Raw genomic sequence first — 21,204 nt, forward strand, 5'->3', positions numbered from 1 at the left:
AGTGAATTCCACATGTTAATCACCCTTTGGGTGAAGAAGTACTTCCTTTTATCTGTTTTAACCTGACTGCTCAGCAATTTCATCGAATGCCCACGAGTTCTTGTATTGTGAGAAAGGGAGAAAAGTACTTCTTTCTCTACTTTCTCCATCCCATGCATTATCTTGTAAACCTCTATCATGTCACCCCGCAGTCGACGTTTCTCCAAGCTAAAGAACCCTAAGCGTTTTAACCTTTCTTCATAGGGAAAGTGTTCCAACCCTTTAATCATTCTAGTTGCCCTTTTCTGGTCTTTTTCCAATGCTATAATATCCTTTTTGAGGTGCGGTGACTAGAATTGCACACAGTATTCCAAATGAGACCGCACCATCGATTTATACAGGGGCATTATGATACTGGCTGATTTGTTTTCAATTCCCTTCCTAATAATTCCCAGCATGGCGTTGGCCTTTTTTTATTGCAATTGCACACTGTCTTGACATTTTATTTATTTTATTTATTTATTTTATTCGATTTATATCCCGCCCTACCCCAACGAGGTGGGCTCAGGGCAGCTTACAACACGAAAAGCTAACAAAATCAATTTAAAATACATTAATAATACATTAATAATTATAATTATACAATAAAATACATAAAATACATATAAAATACATAAAAACACGTAAACTCACTTCAGTGTGTACTATGCTACCTTCAGTGAGTTATCTACCATGACCCCAAGATCTCTCTCTTGATCAGTCTCTGCCAGTTCACACTGGAGAGCCAGTTTGGTGTAGTGGTTAAGTGTGCGGACTCTTATCTGGGAGAACCGGGTTTGATTCCCCACTCCTCCACTTGCACCTGCTAGCATGGCCTTGGGTCAGCCATAGCTCTGGCAGAGGTTGTCCTTGAAAGGGCAGCTGCTGTGAGAGCCCTCTCCAGCCCCACCCACCTCACAGGGTGTCTGTTGTGGGGGAGGAAGGTAAAGGAAATTGTGAGCCGCTCTGAGACTCTTCGAAGTGGAGGGCGGGATTAAATCCAATATCTTCTTCTTCTTCTTGTATTTGTAGCTGGGATTCTTGGCCCCAATGTACATTACTTTGCACTTGGCCACACTGAACCTCATCTGCCACGTTGACGCCCACTCACCCAGCCTCAACAGATCCCTTTGGAGTGCCTCACAATCCTCTCTGGTTCTCACCACCCTGAACAATTTAGTGTCCTCTGCAAACTTGGCCACTTCACTGCTCACTCCCACTTAAATCTTTAATAGGAGCATCCATTTGAATGCTCTTTGCTGTGGCCCAGCATGGCGCCAAGGAAGTGCTTGTTAGTGCGTCTCCGGTTGATGCAGTTTGTAAAACATGCAACCTCTGATGAACTGAGCATCAGTGTCCTACAAGATAAGGAATCCGCCTGGTGTCTGTAAAAAGGTAAAGGTAGTCTCCTGTGCTCACGACCTGAGTTCGATCCTTGGGTTTTCAGGTAGCCAGCTCGAGGTTGACTCAGCCTTCCATCCTTCCGAGGTCAGTCAAATGAGTACCCAGGTTGCTGGGGGGAAAGTGTAGATGACTGAGGAAGGCAATGGCAAACCACCCCGTAAAAAAATCTGCCATGAAAACGTTGTGAGAGCAACGTCACCACAGAGTTGGAAATGACTGGTGCTTGCACAGGGGACCTTTCCTTTCCTTTCCAGTCCCCTGTGCAAGCACCAGTCGTTTCCGACTCTGGATGGCCAGGAGTAGCAGACGACATTTTCACAGCAGACTTTTTACAGGGAGGTTTGCCATTGCCTTCTCCGGTCATCTACATTTCCCCCCCAGCAAGCTGAGTACTCATTTTACTGACCTCGGAAGGATGGAAGGCTAAGTCAACCTTGAGCCAGCTACCTGAACCCAGATTCTGCCAGGATCGAACTCGGGTCATGAGCAGAGCTTGGACTGCAGCTTACCATTCTGCACCATGGGGCTCTCTCTAGTGTCTGTACTTGATGTCTTAACGTCAATTTACTTTTTAAATTAGGGAATCTGCCTAGCTTCTGTACTTGATGTCTTAACTTCCAATTCAATTTATATTTAAATTGTTTGTGTAGCGCTACCCATGTTTTATGGATACTTTAGGTTGTAAAACCGGAACAACTCAATTCAGAAGGGTAATGCTGCCCTTAATAGTTTTTCCATGATTCAGGAGTCCTGTGAGCCTACCAGGAGGGGAAGAATGCACGTTTATGTGTGGTTTTTAAAGAGCTGTAGAAAAGATCCATTGGAAGAAGCTCCAGCGGTGTTGTCACTTAGTACTATATATTTGGATGTCAATGAATATGGAGCTTAATGTCAAATTTGACCCAGAGAGAGCAGACAAAATAGGAGGTGAAGCGAAAGGCTATTAAGGCCATGAGAAGAGCCCTGCTGGATCAGACCAGTAGCCCATCTAGTTCAACATCCTGAGAACCAGTTTGGTGTAGTGGTTAAGTCCGTGGACTCTTTTCTTGGAGAACCAGGTTTGATTTCCCACTCCTCCACTTGCAGCTGCAGGAATGGCCTTGGGTCAGCCATAGCTCTCGCAGGAGTTGTCCTTGAAAGAGCATCTGCTGTAAGAATTCTCTCATCCCCACCCACCTCACAGGGTGTCTTGTGGGGGGGGGGAAGGTAAAGGAGATTGTGACCACTCAGACTCTGAGGTTCAGAGTATAGGGCGGGATATATCATCTTCTTCAACCAACTCCTCTTGAAGGACAACAACTGGTCATGAAGGCCGAGGCCTTCCTAAGAACATAAGAAGACCCCTGCTGGAACAGACTAATAGTCCATCTAGTCCTAGCATCCTGCTTCACACAGGGGCCAAGCAGTTCCTTTTGAAGGCCAACAATAGAGGCTAGGGCCTTCCCCTAATAAGAACACCAGAAGATCCTTGCTGGATCAGACCAGTGGTCCATCTTGTCAGCATCCTGTGTCACACAGTGGCCAACCCGTTCTTCTGGAGGGTCAACAACAGAGCAGAGAGACCAAGGCCTCCCCCTAATGTTGCCTCCTGGCGCTGGGATCCAGAGGATTAGGGGCTCTGAACATGGGTGATCCCTTTAGTCACCGGGGCTAGTAGCTACTGATCAACCCCTCTATTGAGTCTCTCTATGCCTGTGGCCATCCCATCAGCAATGAATTCCACATTTTATAACCTGTCTTGGTGCAGATTTGGGGGTTACATTTGGTGTAGTATTTGGTGCAGATTTGGGGGTTACATTTCATAGAGGTCAAGGAAATCAATGAATTAAATCAAAAACTTCACAAAGGAGCAGGGATTTGAGCCAAGGAGAGAAGGATCAAAGTTTTTGGGAAGGAGTTCCAGCCTTTGCTGCATGCTGAATATGACATCGACGTGTGTGGTGTTCATGGAGAATAACAAACTGATTTTGCCTCCAGGTATCTTGCAACCTAAAATTAGGCATCTCCAGCATTGCTGGCTCATGGGTATGAACAGGAGTTCTTTTTGTAGCAGGGATTCCTTTGCCTATTTGGCCACGCCTCCCTGATGTAGCCAATCCTCCTGGAGCTTATGGCAGGCCCTGTAAGAAGAGCCCTGTAAGCTCTTGGAGAATTGGCTACCTCAGGGGTGTGTGGCCTAATAGGCAAAGGAGTTCCTGCTACAAAAAAAGAGCCCTGGGTACCAGCACCTTAATCCAGGCCTGGGGGAGAACCCTTGGTTTGTGTTTCTTCTAAAGCAAATCTGTGCAGGGAAAAGGGGGTGAAGGGTGGTCCTGATCCAAGTGCTATCTTCCACTCTTGGTCCTAATCTGAGTCAGGCGTTGTGCTGGCGGAAATAGAGAAAAAATCCACAACTCACGTTTGGTTGTGTAACAGGCTGTGGGACCCAGGCCACCATATCTCTGTGTTCCATGCGATGTGACTCAGCTCCCCAAATGAGGGTTGCCAACTCCAGGCTGGGAAATTCCTGGAGATTTGGGGGTGGAGCTTGAAGAAGGCAGGGTTTTTAGGGAGGGGCCTCAGCAGGGTTATAAGGCCTAGGGTCCACCCTCCAAAGCAGCCATTTTCTCCAGAGGAACTGATCTCTGCGGTCTGAAGACCAGCTGTAATTCCAGCTCTCCAGCTCCCACCTGGAAGTTGGCATCCCATTCCAAAGCCCAAGGTTTACCTGCCCTCCACCTTTAACAATGTATGACATCAAGTAAACAATGCAACAACTAAGAAATGTGTGTGTTTATTTCTTTGCAAAATGGTATATATATATAGTTCCTTTTTTAAAAAAGTCTTTTAAATTTAAAGATACCTTTTGATATCAGAATTTTAGGTAATTGGCATCGGCGGAAGTCAAGATTTGGGGGGAGGGGAGGAGGGGAAAGTGTAATGTATGGGGAAGGTAGTAAGTATTTATTAATATTTTATTAGTATTGAATATAATTACCATATATTACCAAATAAAATTATTTAACAGGAAGTAAACAATGCAACTGTTACATCTTTTTGCACGGTCCGTTGGAGGTCCCATTCCGTTGCTTTGTAATCCATCTTCTTTGTAATCCATCGAGTCCCATGGACAAGGGTGGGGGATAAATAGGGTTGCCAACCTCCAGGCTGGAAAAAAAACAACCACCTGAGATCAATACTCCCTCTAAACTGGGGAGTCCTGTGAGCAAAAATTCTACTTCGTGAGCTACTGGTATTGAAGTTGTGAGCTACTGTATCAATCAGTTGGCTTTGGGGGTATTTTTCCTGCGCTAAGACAAAAATGTATGAGCCGGAGGCTAAAGAACTGTGAGCTTGCTCACACTCACTCAGCTTGGAACACTGCCTGGGATCACAGTTCGTATTACATGAAATACAAATAAACACTGTGATATGCTGGCTAACAATATTTAGTAAACCTTTAAAGAGTCATGTAAATCTTTTACTTGGACTGCAAGAAGATCCAATCAGTGAGTCCTAAGGGAAATCCACCCTGACTGTTCACTGGAAGGTCAGATGCTGAAGCTGAAGCTCAAAGACTTTGGCCACCCAATGAGAAGGGAGCACTCACTGGAGAAGATCCTGATGCTGGGAAAGAAAGAAGGCAAAAGAAGAAGGGGACGGCCAAAGACGAGATGGCTGGATGGTGGTACTGATGTAACTAACACGAATTTGAGCAGACTTCGGAGGATGGTGGGAGAAAGGAGGGCCTGGGTTTGCAAACAGTCAGGCTCGACTGTGCGACTGAACAACAACAAATCTTTTACACATTATAAAGAGGTACAACTTTGCAATATAAAAAGAAAAGTCCATCCAATGAGCACCCGGGTCATTTCATCCATAGTCTTCCCCAGAATATTCCTATTTTCTTCAACGTCATCAGCCTCTTGTTACAATTTAGTATGTGTATTGGGAGCAAGCCAGACCTTAACCTCTTCTCTGAACAGATGCCAAAGCCTTCTGAATTTGGCTGGCAAAATGCTCTCTGCAACCTCTCGATTTTCTTCAAAATTTATCATTCTGGAATAAACCATGGTAATCATAAAGAGATACAAGCAACACAAAGCTGAATGGAAGTGAATTAAAAAAAAAAACCCAATTAAATGATTTATTTTCATATCGATTATTATTAAGAGCTTACCTTTCAGTACCACTGAAGTGTTTCTTTTTATGTTAGGAGTGGTATGGAGTGCATTTTGCCATTAAAAATCCCAAAAAGGTTTTTGCCTCCGGTTAGAGCAGAGCTTCAGGAATGGCTTGTTCGTAATAAAGGCTCAGAGCGGGGTACAACAAATTAAAAAGCAATTGTCAGAGAATTTTGTTTTTAATGTCAAACAATAATAACTAGAGATAAAAATATATTTTTTTGCCAACATTAAACTTCATTTGCCAAATTGTCACCCCCTTGGGTTGCCAGGCCCCTCTGGCCACCAGCAGGTGATCAGGGGATGGGGTAGTCAGCTCCAGGTCAGGAAACTCCTAGAGATTTGGAGATGGAGCCTGGGGAGGACCGGGACCTCAGTGGGGGACCAGGCCAGAGAATCCTCCTCTCAAAGCCTCTAATTCACTCACAACAACTGATCTCTGCTCTGTAGTCTGGAGATGAGCAGTGTTCCCTCTAAGCTGAGCTAGTGTGAGCTAGCTCACAGATTTTTAGCCTCCAGCTCACACATTTTTGTCTTAGCTCAGGAAGGAGGGCCCCAGTGCAAACTAGTTTGGTGAAGTGCGCGGACTCTTATCTGGGAGAACCAGGTTTGATTCCCCACTCCTCCACTTGCACCTGCTGGAATGGCCTTGGGTCAGCCATAGCTCTGGCAGAGGTTGCCCTTGAAAGGGCAGCTGCTGTGAGAGCCCTCTCAGCCCCACCCACCTTACAGGGTGTCTGTTGTGGGGGAGGAAGATAAAGGAGATTGTGAGCTGCTCTGAGATTCTGATTCAGAGAGAAGGACGGGGTATAAATCTGCAATTCTTCTTCTTCTTTAATGCCAGCAGCTCACAAAGTAGAATTTTTGCTCACAAGACTCTGCAGCTTAGAGGGAACATTGGAGATGAGCTGAAGTCGCGGGGGATCCCCAGGCCCCACCTGGAGGCTGGCACCCCAGGCTTGCGGAGATCCCGCGCTTCCTCCGGGCTGCCGCTTGGGGGAGCCAGAGAGCCGCAGCCTCGGCCCCTTCCCGGTCTCTGCGGGCCCTTTAAGCGGGCGAGCAGGAAGCGGCGGCGGCGCCCGCCTTGCTTTGCATTGCATTGCCTCGGCTCGCCTTTTGCACGGCGGCGGAGGCGGCCCGGGCCGGGGAGACAGAGCAGGAGAGACTCGGCTGGCTGGCTGGCCCGGAGCGGGCGGTGCATGGGGCGGCCGCCGGCATGGCAGGGGCCGGCTGGGCCCCTCCGCACCTGGAGGACTTCATCCTGACTGAGCGACTCGGCAGCGGCACCTACGCCACCGTCTTCAAAGCCTACAGGAAAGTAAGGCGCCTGCAAGGAAAGGAAGCGGATCTAGGCCTGGGAAGGGGGAAGGGGGCGGGAACGGGCGGGGGGGGGGGAGAAGGAGGAGGACATGGGGTGCAGTGTTGCAAAGAAGAAGAAGACTATATTGGATTTCTATCCCGCCCTATACTCTGAATCTCAGGCTGTGGTCACACACCTTAAACAATCCAGTTTCAATCCACTTGCAGTGCACTGGACAACTGAATCTGTGAACTGGCAAAATCCAGCTGGAAAACACACAAAGTGGATTATTTAGCATCATAGAGTTGGAAGGGATCTCCAGGGTCATCTAGTCCAACCCCCTGCACAATGTGGGAAACTCACAAACACCTCCCCCTAAATTCACAGGATCTTCATTGCTGTCAGATGGCCTTCTAGCTTCTGTTTAAAAACCTCCAAGGAAGGAGAGCCCACCGCCTCCCGAGGAAGCCTGTTCCACTGAGGAATCGCTCTAACGGTCAGGAAGTTTTCCTAATGTTGGGCCGGAAACTCTTTTGATTTAATTTCAACCCATTGGTTCTGGTCCGACCTTCTGGGGCCACAGAAAACAATTCCACACCATCCTCTAGATGACAGCCCTTCAGGTACTTGAAGATGGTGATCCTATCACCTCTCAGCCGCCTCTACAGGCAAAACATGCCCAGCTCCTTCAGCCTTTCCTCATAGGACTTGGTCTCCAGACCCCTCACCATCTTCGTCGCCCTTCTCTGGACCCATTCCAGCTTGTCTAGATCCTTCTTAAAATGTGGTGCCCAAAATGTGGTGCCATTTAGTGTGTGTGACAGCAGAGGTCCCAATCCATGTTCCCTCTAAGCTGCAGAGTCTTGTGAGTACAAATTCTGCTTTGTGAGCGACTGGCATTAAAGTTGTGATCTGCCACGTCAATTAGGGTGCTCCAGGGTCATCCTTCCTGAGCTAGGACAAAAATGGGTGAGCCGGAGGCTAAAAAACGGTGAGCTAGCTCACACTAACTCAGCTTAGAGGGAACACTAGTCCCAATTTCCTTTTACTTTCCTCCCCCACAACAGACACCCTGTGAGGTGGGTGGGGCTGAAAGAGCTCTGACAGCAGCTGCCCTTTCAAGGACAACTCCTACAAAAAGCTATGGCTGACCCGAGGCCATTCCTGCAGCTGCAAGTGGAGGAGTGGGGAATCAAACCCCGTTCTCCCAGATAAGAGTCCGCGCACTTCACCACTACGCCAAACTGGTTCTCTTAACCACCGCACCCAAGACAGTGCCGGCAAGGAGTGTTGCTAGGAAGTTTCCTTAACAGCTCGGTGGAGCTTCCACATCTAGAGGCAGTGTCATTTGGAATCCAAATGGGAAGGAGTTTAGTAGGGGACGGGGCCCTAACCTGGGTGGCCTCGGTTTGGTCAGATCCGGGAAGCTAAGCAGGGTCGGCCCGGGTTAGGACTTGGAGGGGAGGCCACCGGGGAAGTCCAGGGTTGCCGCAGCAGAGGCAGGCAAGGGCAAAATCACCTCTACTCCTCTTTCGCCCTGACTTGGATGGTTTAGACTAGCCCAATCTCATCAGATCTCAGAAGCCAAGCAAGGTCACCCCTGGTTAGCCCTTGGATGGGAGGCCACCGAGGAAGTCCAGGGTTACTATGCAGAGGCAGGCAAAGGCAAACCACCTCTGTTCAAGTCTCTCCATGAAAACCAAGTTTTCCTGGAGGTATGGTGATGGGGCCTCGGGAGGGGACTGACTCAGCAGGGCATAATGCCATAGACTCTGTCTGCGCTTCAAATTAGTTCTATCTGGAGGTCTGTTGACATTCCAGGAAATCTCCAGGCACCACCTGGGGGGCGGCAACCCTAGTTAGTTGCGTGTATGGCAGTGGGAAGACGCATTCTGTCTTCAGCAAGGGCCTGGAATCGGTGGTTCCTTCCAGGCTACGACTGGATCCTGTTGGGGATTGGCCTGTTGCATTTTCTGGTTTAACATTTTATCGAGTTTCTTGTGAAAGGGATGGAAAAGAGGGAAGGGAAAAAGGGGAAGGGAGACTGCTTGGCCTGTTGGCGTTTTAACAGCTGTTGTTGACAACTGGAGTTTCCCCTTGTGGGCGAGCCAGTCCAGTTGCAAATGTTTGCAATGCTGATCTGTCCCTCTCTGTGTGAGTGCAGCTCGCACATTCCCCACCCACCTGGCTTTCTTGATTTCTGCTAGTTCTGAGAGGCATTTTGCTGTCCCCTGTTGGAAGTAGGGTGTCGGGTCTTAGGCACCTTGGCTCTGATCCCACACGGCCGCTCTTTCCTTCTCACAGAGAGTTATGGAGGCTTTTAGTGCGTGTCTCTGTCTGCAACAATTCTGAGAACAAAGGGGAGAACCTCTGCTTAGGGGTTAGCGGGGAAGGCCAAATGGAACTTCCAGGTTCACAGACAGTCTGCGTTTGGAAACCAGTTGTGTCAAGGAGGGCTGTTGCTTCCATGCCTTGCTTGGGCCTTCCCAAGGAGCCACTAGCTGTCCCTGGTTGGAAACAGCAGACTAGGCTAGAAGGAACTTGGGCCCAATCCAGCAGAGCTGCTCTTACCTTGTCAGGAATACCGAGCCATCCTGTATGCCATCTGATTGTATTTTAATGTCATACTGTTTTATTAGTTTTATTGTTTAAATTATTAATTATATTATTTATTGTTTATCTGTATCATGGTTTTACCATGTCTTGTTAGCCGCCCTGCGCCTGCCCAGGCGGGGAGGGCGGGGTATAAATAAAAGTTTATTATTATTATTATTAGGGACAGATAGACCACTTTTGCTCTTTTGGCCTGATCCAGCAAAGCTCTTCACAGATTCTCAAAGTGCCTTTTGGTTGTTGAGTCCCTTGCAAAGCATGCTGGTTATCCGTTTAGGACATATTTATTCCACCCTTCCTTTTCCTTGGGCATGTTCTCCTGGTGCTGCTATTATCTTTCAGAAGCCAGGTTAAGCCAGTCCTGGTTGCCTGAGATTTTAACTACAGTCTTCCTGATCCTATCGATTTTTATCCCGCCCTTCGTCCAGAGAGCTCAAGGCTCACCTTTCCCTCATTTCCTCCTCACAATACCCCTGTAAGGTAGATCGGACTGAGTGAGAGGGACTTTTTTATGGCCACCCATTGCGGCAGAGGGAGATGTGAACTCGGTTCTCCTAGAGCAGGGGTGGCCAGACCTGCCCAGCGTAAGAGTAAATGTCAGATGTTTGAGAGCCGCAAGACATGAACGTCAGATGCTTGAGAGCCGGGGAGGGAGAGGCGGAAAGAAAGCAACTTTAACTTTAAATGCATTCTCCAAGCTGCCAGCTGGCTTGGCTTAGAGAAGCGATTTAAAGACAAATGCCTTCTTCAAGCATGCCAATGGGGAAGTGGGGGCTTCGAGAGCCACACATTAGGTGTGAAAGAGCCACATGTGGCTCCTGAGTCACAGTTTGGCCACCCCATCCTAGAGTTTAGTCTCAGATTTTATCTTCCGAACAACCAACCCTCTTAAGTCATCAACGATTATCACGACAAGTGAAGATTCGAACCCAGGACTCCCTGTTTTTTTTTAACTTGATTTATACCTCATCTTTCTCCCCGATGGAGACCCAAAATGTCTTGCATCCTTCTCCTTCCCTCCATTTTATCCTCACAACAACCCTGTAAGGGAGGTCTGGATGCGAGCGTGTGACTATCCCAAGGTCACCTAGCAGGCTTCCATAGCAGAGTGGAAAATTTGAACCTGCCTCTTCCAGATCCTAATTCTTGAACCACCACACTGTGGTCCAGACAGCAAAAGTCGCTTCTTCCTTCCTTAAGAATTAGGGATTACTCAGCATGGTCTAAATAACGCCTTAAGAGATCTGCAGGTAAAGAAATTCCAAGTCTGAAGTTGAGTGGCAGCAGTTTGAGATATAATCAGAAGCAGGCTACGTGTCAGGTTTGGGAATGAGTGTGCTGGCAGCCAAAAATTAACACCTTGCTTTCCTTAACATACAATTGCAGCAGCATGTGACAAATGGAATTATCATAACAAGAACCCCAGAAATCCTCTGTGTCCCAGAGCCAGGAAGGAAAGTCAGGGGAAGACCTTGGCCTCTGGGCGCTGTTGTTGGCCATCTGGGGGAACTGGTCGGCCGCTGTGTGAGACGGGATGCTGGACCAGAAGGATCACTGGTCTGATCCAGCAGGGATCTTCTGATGTCCTTGGCCTTGGCCTCTATACCCTGTTGTTGGCCTTCCAGAAGAACTGGTTGGATACTGTGTGCAACAGGAGGTTGGACTAGATGGACCACTGGTCTGATCCAGCAGGGCTCCTCTGATGTTCTTGTGAAGGCCTTGGCCTCTGTGCCCTGTTGTTGGCCCTCCAGAAGAACTGGTTGGCCACTGTGTGAGAAAGGAGGCTGGACTAGATGGACCGCTGCTCTGATCCAGCAGTGCTCCTCTGATGTTCTTGTGAAGGCCTCGGCCTCTGTGCCCTGTTGTTGGCCCTCCAGAAGAACTGGTTGGCCACTGTGTGCAACAGGAGGCTGGGCTAGATGGACCGCTGCTCTGATCCAGCAGTGCTCCTCTGATGTTCTTGTGAAGGCCTCGGCCTCTGTGCCCTGTTGTTGGCCCTCCAGAAGAACTGGTTGGCCACTGTGTGCAACAGGAGGCTGGGCTAGATGGACCGCTGCTCTGATCCAGCAGGGATCTTCTGATGTCCTTGGCCTTGGCCTCTGTGCCCTGTTGTTGGCCCTCCAGAAGAACTGGTTGGATACTGTGTGCAACAGGAGGCTGGACTAGATGGACCACTGGTCTGATCCAGCAGGGCTCCTCTGATGTTCTTGTGAAGGCCTCGGCCTCTGTGCCCTGTTGTTGGCCCTCCAGAGGAACTGATTGGCCACTGCGTGAGACAGGAGGCTGGACTAGATGGACCGCTGCTCTGATCCAGCAGGGCTTTTCTTATGTTCTAATGAAGGCCTCAGCCTCTCTGCCTTGTTGTCCCTCTAGAGCAGTGGCTCCCAACCTTTTTGGTACCAGGGACCAGTTTCGTGGAATACAATTTTTCCAGGGACCGGTGTATGTGGGGGCGCTGGGGTTTTTGCCACCCCAGGCGGCCCCCATGCCCCATCCATGCCCCCCCATGAGGGGTAGGTGAAGGTTGCTGCCACGCTGCCCTTTTCACCCACCTGGGACCCTGGCAGATGAATGATGTGGTGCTTTGGAGCGAGGCCGCATTGCCTCTTCCATCTGGCCGGGTCCTGGGCAGGCAGAAAGGGTGGTGCGGCGCCTCTACCTCGGTCCGTGGCCCGGTGTCAGACCCCAGAGTCAAGGAACACGCAGGTGGATAGTTCAGACATTTATTCCAAGCATCATAAGGCAGTACAGAGGTTTTCTGAAACTAACGTCACAGCCCAGAGGCGCTTCTTATATACCCTCGAGTAACCGTTATCAATTCAAGCAAAGTGTGGCGTAAAAACGGCGGGCAATTCGGGCGGGACCCCGTCCCTATACTACGGCGTCCCAGGTGCACTATCTTATTTTCTCTTCCGCTCTCTTCCTGCTCGTGACCTTGGTTACACGAAACACTACCAGGCTAACAAGCTCCTAAGTTAAACTATTGGGGGATGCGAACAGGGAAAGCGGAAGCAAAGCAAGATCGCAGGCAGTCTCAAAACAGTTACATGGCTATTTCATGACAAGAGGATACATTGTGATTTAGACCCTTGACACCCGATTGCTAACAGGCCATGGATCGGTACTGGTCCATGGCCCTGGGGTTGGGGACACCTGCTCTAGAGGATATGGTCAACTACTGTGTGAGACAGGATGGACTGTTGGTCTGATCAGAGGTCCATCCGTGGCTATTCGCCACAGTGTATTGTTGGAACTCTCTGTCTGGGGCAAGTGATGCTCTGTATTCTTGGTGCTTGTGGGGGGGCACAGTGGGAGGGCTTCTAGTGTCCTGGCCCCATTGGTGGACCTCCTGATGGTGCTTGGTTTTTGTTTTGGGCACTGTGTGACACAGAGTGTTGGACTGGATGGGCCATTGGCTTGATCCAACATGGCTTCTCTTATGTTCTTATGATCCAGCAGTGCTGTTCTTAAGTTCCTATCTGAGGAAGGCCTCAGTCTCTGTTGCTAGCCCTCCAAAAGAACTGGTTAACCACTGTGTGTGAGACAGAATACTGGACTAGATGGACCACCGATCTGATCCAGAAAGCCTCTTCTTATGTTCTTAGATGCATGCAAAGCCATTATTTAACAGGAGTGCATCTACATTTATTTTGTTCATGTGCGTATGCATCTGAAACAGTGTGTTCTAGCTAAAAAGGCTGGTGTGGGAGGGATTCGTGTGAAGGTGGGCAAAGGTAGGAGGCCTTGGTGTCATGCATAGCGAGGAAACACAGTTTTTTTGAGGACAGTTGGGATACAGGACTTTGAAAGATGCCTTCAAACTTTGGCAAGGATAATGAAAACCAGGTGAGTCTTGGAGGAGTAGCCCTCAAAGGTCCTAGCAGAAGGTATGAGGGAGGGCTGAGGCTCAGTGGTAGAGCATCTGCTTGGCATGCAGGAGGTCCCAGGTTCAATCCCCGGCATCTCCATTTGAAAGGATCAAGTAAGAGGTGATTGGAAAAACCTCTGCCTGAAACCCTGGAGAGCTGCTGCCAGTCTGAGTAGACAATATTGACCTTGATGGACCGGTGGTCTGTTTCAGTATAAGATAGCTTCATGTGTGTGAGATAGACTGTCTCTCCCACCCCTTCAGTTTCCTACATCTGGGTGCCGAGTCAGGGATTGGGTCTTTGGCAAGAGATTGCAACTTCCATGGCATGGAAAACGGTTCTGTCCAGCTAGCTATAAGGCCAGCAGCACCTCAGAAACCAAACTTAGCTTGTTCTTGCTATTTAGCCTTTCCATAAAACATCTTCATTGAGTTGTATGCTAATTTGCTGTTCACCTATGTAGAGGCATCTGCATGCATACACACACACGCAAGTGGAAGTTAACATTTCATATATACCCTATTTGCTGGCGTATAAGACGACTTTTTTGCCCTGAAAAACATGCCTCCAAGTGGGGGGGTCGTCTTATACGCCGGGTGCACTTCCGTTGGGATAGACATAGCTGCCCATAGTGGCCTCCCGATGCCCGCCCAGCTCATTCTACATACCGTCCAGTATCGCACGGTATCCAGCGCGGCCATGGCGGGTCATAAGCGTGGCTGCGGCGAGCATCAGCAGCGAGACAGGGGTGCCAGCCTTTTCGGCGTGACCGGCCCGTTCTGCTCGGCGGGAAGCAGCGGCACTCCGGCCCGCCCCTTGTCTACGCAGAGCTCGCACATGTGCACTTGCGCACTAGTGCCGGTCACAGGGAGATGCAGGGGCGGGCCGGATGTTCTTTTACCTTTTATTTGGTGTGTGGAAGGTGTGCGGAAGAGGGGGTAGTCTTATACGGCAAGTATATAACAAACTCTATATTTTGAGTGGAAATGTTGGGGGGGTCGTCTTATACGCCCAGTCGTCTTATACGCTGGCAAATACAATATATAAAAAGGTAAAGGTAGTCCCCTGTGCAAGCACCAGTCATTTTTGACTGTGGGGTGATGTTGCTTTCACAACGTTTTCATGGCCGACTTTTTACGGGGTGGTTTGCCCAGTCATCTACACTTTCCCCCCAGCAAGCTGGGGACTCATTTGACCGACCTCAGAAGGATGGAAGGCTGAGTCAACCTCGAGCCAGCTACCTGAACCTGCCTGGGATTGAACTCAGGTCATGAGCAGAGAGTTCAGACTGCAGTACTGCAGTTTTAACACTCTGTGCCACAGGGCTCTCTGTCTGTCTGTCTGTCTGTCTGTCTCTCTCTCTCTCTATATATGAAATGTTAATTTCCACTTTGACGTATCTGAGGAAGTGTGCCTGCATTGAATTGAAAGCTCATACATTGAATAAACTTTTGTTGGTCTTAAAGGTTCCCCTGGACTCCAACTTTATTCTGCTGCTTCCGACCAACACGGCTGCCCACCTGGATCTGTCCCAGGGTTGGCCAAACTTTTTAAATGGAAGAGTCAGATAGAATAAATGTCAGGTGTTTGAGAGCTGCAAGACATGAACGTCAGGTGCTGGAGGGAGGGAGATGGGAGGGAGAGGTGGAAAAAAACAACTTTAAATGCATTCTCCAAGCCACCAGATGACTTGGCTTGGAGAAGTGATTTAAAGAGAGGAATGCCTCCTCCAAGTCAGCTGATGGGGCAGTGGGGGCTTCGAGAGCCAAACAATATGTGTGAAAGAGCCACATGTGGCTCCCGAGCCACAGTTTGGCCACCTCTGATCTATCTTCATCGAAGATTTTCAGAGTATGAGTTTTCGAGAGTCAGAGCTCCCTTTGTCAGGTAGGGCAAAGGTGGTATCTGAAGAAGGCTCCCTTGACTCTTGAAACCTCATGCCCCCTCAAAAAATATTAGTATTCGAATCTCCATGAGGTGCTTTGGTATTCTCCATGAGGTGCTTCTGTATTCTCCATGAGGTGCTTCTGTATTCTCAATGAGGTGCTTTGGTATTCTCCATGAGGTGCTTCTGTATTCGAATTCAGTCCATCCATATCTTGCTAAAAACGCCAGATTTGAGGCTATTTCTCTCTCTGGTTTTTTTTGTCCTGGTAGAAGAACGCCCGGGAAGTGGTAGCCATCAAGTGCGTCAACAAGAAGACCCTCAACAAGGCGTCCGTGGAGAACCTGTTGACAGAAATTGAGATCCTGAAGACCATCCGCCACCCACACATTGTGGAGCTGAAGGACTTCCAGGTGGAGAACGGAGCGGTGGGGTGGGATGGGGAGGAGGTTGCGCGAGTCAGAAAGACAGGAACCTCAGGCCTCCATCTTGAGAAGCTGCAAGCTTGGTGGGAACTCCTTGCTTGAGTGGAGCGGATCGAACCTAGGCAAGGCTAACTTCTGGTGCCGCCCTCTCCCCCCCCCCTGCACTGATAGCATCACCGAGTCACATGGGGGCACTCAATTCGGCGCCCCAGAAGGCCAGCGCCCTAGGCAATTGCCTAGTTTGTCTAGTGGCTGGGCCGGCCCTGGTCAGGAGAGCTGAACTTGGCTCCTGACTCAAAGATGTCTTTGGCTTCCAGCAAGTGTATAGAGTTGGGCCTTTGGCCTGTTAAAAACGGTACGATATTTTCAGCCGCCAACCTGCATCGGCGCAGTCAGTCAAATGTTTATGGCCCTGAGCAAAGTTCATTTCGGTTCCCTTTTAGGGGCAAAGGTTTAGTGTCATGCACGGCCTGCTCCTCTGAATAGGGAGAAGTTCAGGTAATGGCACTTACCAGGTTGGTTCCCCTTTGGAGGAAATAGTATTCGCTGTGGGTTACAAATTTTGTAAGATTTTTTTTTTAAAAAAAATGCATATGATCAGAGGTGGAATTCTAACAGGAGCTCCTTTGCATATTAGGCCACATGCCCCTGATGCAGCCAACCCTCCAAGAGCTTACAGGGCTCTTAGTACAGGGTCCAGGGATAGAATTCTAGCAGGGGCTCCTTTGCATATTAGGCCACACACCCCTGATGGAGCCAATCCTCCTGGAGCTTACAGGGCTCTTAGTACAGGGTCCAGGGATAGAATTCTAGCAGGGGCTCCTTTGCATATTAGGCCACACACCCCTGATGGAACCAACCCTCCAAGAGCTTACAGGGCTCTTAGTACAGGGTCCAGAGATAGAATTCTAGCAGGGGCTCCTTTGCATATTAGGCCACACACCCCTGATGGAGCCAGTCCTCCCAAGAGCTTACAAGGCTCTTTGTTGTAAACTCTTGGAGGATTGACTACATCAGGGGGATGAGGCTTAATAGGCAAAGGAGCTCCTGCTAGAATTCCACCCCTGCATGTGATACATAAGAAGCAAACCTGCTGGATCAGACCAATGATTTGTGTCGTCCAGAGTCCTGCTTCACAAAGTGGTCAGGCGTAAGAACAGAAGAGAAGCCATGTTGGATCAGGCCAGTGGCCCATCCAATCAAACACTCTGGGGCACAATGGCCAAAACCCAGGTACCATCAGGAAGTCCATCAGCAGGGTCAGAACTCCAGACGCCCCCCCACTGTTGCCTCCCTCAAGCACCAAGTATATAGAGCATAAAACAGAAGAGAAGGCATGTTGGATCAGGCCAGTGGCCCATCCAGTCCAACACTCTTTGTCACACAGTGGCCAAACTGGCTCTTTGGTGCTGGAATATCTATTACACCAGCACAGAAAGAGTAATCATAAGGATCTGTTGTTCCTTCAGACTGTGTGTGTGTGTTTAATGGTTGGGGATCGTATTGTGTAGTGGTTAAGTGTAGTGGCTCTTATTTGGGAGAACTGAGTTTGATTCCCCACCCCTCCACTTGCAGCTGCTGGAATGGCCTAGGGTTAGCCATAGCTCTGGCAGGAGTTGTCCTTGAAAGGGCAGCTGCTGTGAGAGCCCTCTCAGCCCCACCCACCTCACAGGGTGTCTGTTGTAGGGAAGGAAGGTAAAGGAGATTGTAAGCCGCTCTGAGTCTGTGATTCAGAGAGAAGGGCAGGGTATAAATCTGCAGTCTTCTTCCTAGAGCAGCTTACAATCGCCTTTCCTTTCCTCTCCTCACAACAGACACCCTGTGAGGCAGGTGGGGCTGAGAGAGCTCTGACAGAACTGTTCTTGAGAGAACTGTGACGATGCAGGTTCAACCAGCTGGTTTCATGTGGAGGAACAGAGAATCAAACCCGGCTCTTCTAGATTAGAATCCACCACTCTTAACCTCTACACCAAACTGGCTTCAAATTTTTGGAAATCTGACCGGCTGTGCTTGATGGCCAGCTGTGACCAGACAGCAACAGCAACAAATAAAAGTTTTATGATGTTATTTTGTAAGCGATCCTCAGGCTGGTTCCCCTTGCGGCATAAAAAAACCCCTTCATGAAATCCAGGGGCAGACTGGATTGTGCAATGCAATCGCGCAGTGGACTGTGGTGTGTGTATTTGTGTGCTTCCATCATCCCAACTTTGTAAGCTTATAAACTATTGCATTGTGTGCCGGCTGAAGCAGTAACATGACTCGGGGAGGCCTGGAGGAGAGGGAGGAAGGTTCGGTTTCCAACAACCCTGATGCATTTCATCTCTTTTGTAGTGGGACAAAGAAAACATCTACCTGATCATGGAGTTCTGTGCTGGGGGTGACCTGTCTCGCTTCATCCACACCCGAAGGATCCTCCCCGAGAAGGTGGCTCAAATCTTTCTGCAGCAGCTTGGTGAGAAAGCATGACACAGTGGTTAGAGCAAGGGTGTCAAACATGCAGCCCAGGGACCGAATCAGGCCCCCGGAGGGCTCCTATCAGGCCCTCGAGCAACTGGCTGTCATCTGCTTCCTTCTCCTTCTCTCTTGCTTCCTTCTGCAACACAGCTTGCTTTGCAAGGCTTGCTCAATCGCACAGGAGCTACAAAGCAAAGCCTCTGTTTTCTCCATTAGCTGAGGCTCCTCCCTTGGGGAGGAAGGGGGGGAGGAGTAGCTTGCTTTGCCAGGCTCTCTCAGTTGCGCAGCTGAGCTACTGAGCCAAGCCTCTCTTCTTTCTATTGGCTGAGACTCCTCCCCCTCCTTGTCCCCTGGGAAAGGAAGGAAAGAGCCAGAGCTTCCTTTGCCCAGTTCCCTGGATCCCATGGGAGAAATACAAAGAAAGCACCTTTAAGACCAATGAGTGCTAATGTTTTAAGCATGTCGTCTGCTTCCTTCTCCCTCCCTCTTGCTTCCTTCTGCATCACAGCTTGCTTTGCAAGACTTGCTCATTCACACAGAAGCTACAGAGCAAAAGCTCTATTTTCTCCATTGGCTGAGGCTCCTCCCTTGGGGAGGAAGGGGGGAGGGATAGCTTGCTTTGCCAGGCTCTCTCAATCACACAGCAGAACTACTGAGCCAAGCTTCTCTTCCTTCCATTGGCTGAGGCTCCTCTCCCTCCTGATCCCCTGGGGAAGGAAGGAAAGTGCCAGAGCTTCCTTTGCCCAGTTCCCTGGATCCCGTGGGAGAAATACAAAGACCAACGAGGGCTAATGTTTTAAGCATGTTTTATTCTTTAATGGTGTTTGTCTATGTCCTTATATCTCTGCGACCTAATCTTAAATAGATACGCATGTGGCCCGGCCCAACACGGCCTGGCCTGACAAAGTCTCATTTATGTCAGATCCGGCCCTCATAGCAAATGAGTTCGACATCTCTAGGTTAGAGCATCTGGCTAGGATCTGGGAGACCTTCATGTGGAGGAGTGGAGTCTCGAACCTGGTTCTCCAGATTAGAATCTGCTGCTCTCAACCTTAGTCGGGGTAGATCAGGAAGAGCTGTGGCTCTGTGGCAGGGTGTATGTGAAGTGTGTGGAAGTCCTGGGGTCAATCTTTGCAATCTCCAGGGGGAAAGTTAAAGAATTCTCATAATTGGAAAGAATCTTCTCTCTGGAAAGAGCTGGTAGACAAGACTGGGCACGGTAAACCGATTTTCTGAGTCTCGGTGAGGGATTGGGGGGAGGACAGAGACAGGAATGAAAGTGGAAATCTGAGGCCAAAATTAACCTTTTGCCTTAGATCGATTGTGACGGAAGACGTCAGAGGGGCCGGTGCAGAACTGTCTCTTTAAATCATTTCTCCAAGCTTGGAGAACGCATTTAAAGTTGCTTTCTTTTCACCTTTCTCTCTCTCCCTCCACCCCATCTATTTGCCTTCCCTCCCTTTCTCCTTTCCTCCCTCCCTTCCTCCCTTGTTTTGCAGCTCTCAAACATCTGACGTTTATGTCTTGCAGCTCTCAAACATCTGATGTTTATTCTGTGTGGCTCTTATGTTAAGCAAGTTTGGCCACCCCGATCTAGAAGAACAAAGTTTGAGTCCGTCGGCACCTTTAAGACCGACAAAGTTTTATAACAATAATAATAATACTACTTTTTATTTATATCCCGCCCTCCCCGCCATGGCAGGCTCAGGGCGGCTCACAACATACGAATATAAAATACAGTAAAACCATATATAACAAATTACAGTTTCAATAATAAAATCATCATTAAACCATTAACAACTATATTAAAATTAACATTGTGGTGCTATAACTTAGGTCTTAATAAAATTCAGTGGCTAAAACATGTCCAGCGAAACTTTCTTGGCTCGGTATTTGGTGAAGGCTAGTTTGAAGAGGTAGGTCTTACAGGCCCTGCGGAGCTGATCTAAGCATCGCAGGGCCCGTACCTCCTCCGGGAGTTGATTCCACAACAGTGGGGCTGCAACGGAGAAGGCTCGATCCCGGGTGGTCTTCAATCTGGCCTCCCTTGGCCCAGGGATATTCAGCTGGTTCTTTTATTCAATAATATTCAACGGAATAAAACTTTGTTGGTCTTAGAAGTGCCGCTGGACTCAAACTTTGTTCTGCTGCTCCAGACAAAAGACAAACCCACCTGAATCTATCTCTGTCTAAAAGGTTTGAATCAGAGTTGAAGAACCTACAGGGGTGTCGAACTCATTTGTTATGAGGGCCGGATCTGACATAAATGAGACCTTGAGGGGCTGGGCCATGTTAGGCCGGGCCATGTGTGTACCTATTTAAGATTAGGTAGCAGAGATATAAACTTTATAAAGGACACAGGCAAGCACAAAGATTTTTTATTTTAAAAAATGCTTTTTTAATGCTTAAAACATTAGCATTCATTGCTCTTAAGGGTGCTTTCTTTGTATTTTTCCGGTGGGGTCCAGGGAACTGGGCAAAGGAAGTTCAGGCTCTTTCCTTCCTTCCCCAGGGGACCAGGAGGGGAAGGAGCTTCAGCCAATGGAAGGAAGAGAGGCATGGCTCAGTAGCTCTGCTGTGCGATTGAGAGAGCCTGGCAAAGCAAGCTCTCCCTCCCCCCCCTTTCCTCTGTAAGGGAGGAGCCTCAGCCAATGGAGAAAACAGGGATTTTGCTCTGTAGCTCTGCTGTGCGATTGAGCAAGTCTTGCAAAGCAAGCTGTGATAGAGAAGGAAGCCAGAGAGAGGGAGAAGGAAGCAGATGACAGCCAGTTGCTTGGGGGCCTGATAAGAGCCCTCCAGGGGCCTGATTCGGACCTCGGGCCGCATGTTTGACACCCGTGCCCAGCAGGACTTTGGAAAGGAAAGTTTTTAGGGGGAAATGATGCCCACCGGTCCCCGTCTCAGCCCCGTTCCTCTTTCTCCGACCAGCCTGTGCCTTGAAGTTCCTTCACGACAGGAACATCTCCCATTTGGACCTGAAGCCTCAGAATATCCTGCTTAGCTCTCTGCAAAAGCCTCATCTCAAGCTGGCAGGTTAGTAAGGTGAGGGGGGGCAGACAAAGGGTTGCCAACC

The 21,204-nt window shown here is 49.1% G+C and overlaps 1 protein-coding gene across 1 annotated transcript in view; it reads left to right on the top strand.

The window, feature by feature from the left end:
• The first annotated feature begins 6,665 nt into the window (after positions 1-6,665).
• ULK3 (unc-51 like kinase 3) overlaps positions 6,666-21,204 on the top strand; it is a 46,766-nt gene continuing 32,227 nt past the window's right edge. Inside the window, exons 1-4 of the mRNA XM_060260394.1 lie at positions 6,666-6,903; positions 15,525-15,665; positions 18,009-18,129; positions 21,060-21,164. Of these exons, the coding sequence (XP_060116377.1) occupies positions 6,802-6,903; positions 15,525-15,665; positions 18,009-18,129; positions 21,060-21,164 (469 nt within the window). The 5' untranslated portion in view covers positions 6,666-6,801. The remainder of the gene's footprint in view (positions 6,904-15,524; positions 15,666-18,008; positions 18,130-21,059; positions 21,165-21,204) is intronic.

The sequence above is a fragment of the Heteronotia binoei genome, chromosome 19, assembly GCF_032191835.1.
Source record: "Heteronotia binoei isolate CCM8104 ecotype False Entrance Well chromosome 19, APGP_CSIRO_Hbin_v1, whole genome shotgun sequence".
NCBI classification, from domain to species: domain Eukaryota; kingdom Metazoa; phylum Chordata; class Lepidosauria; order Squamata; family Gekkonidae; genus Heteronotia; species Heteronotia binoei.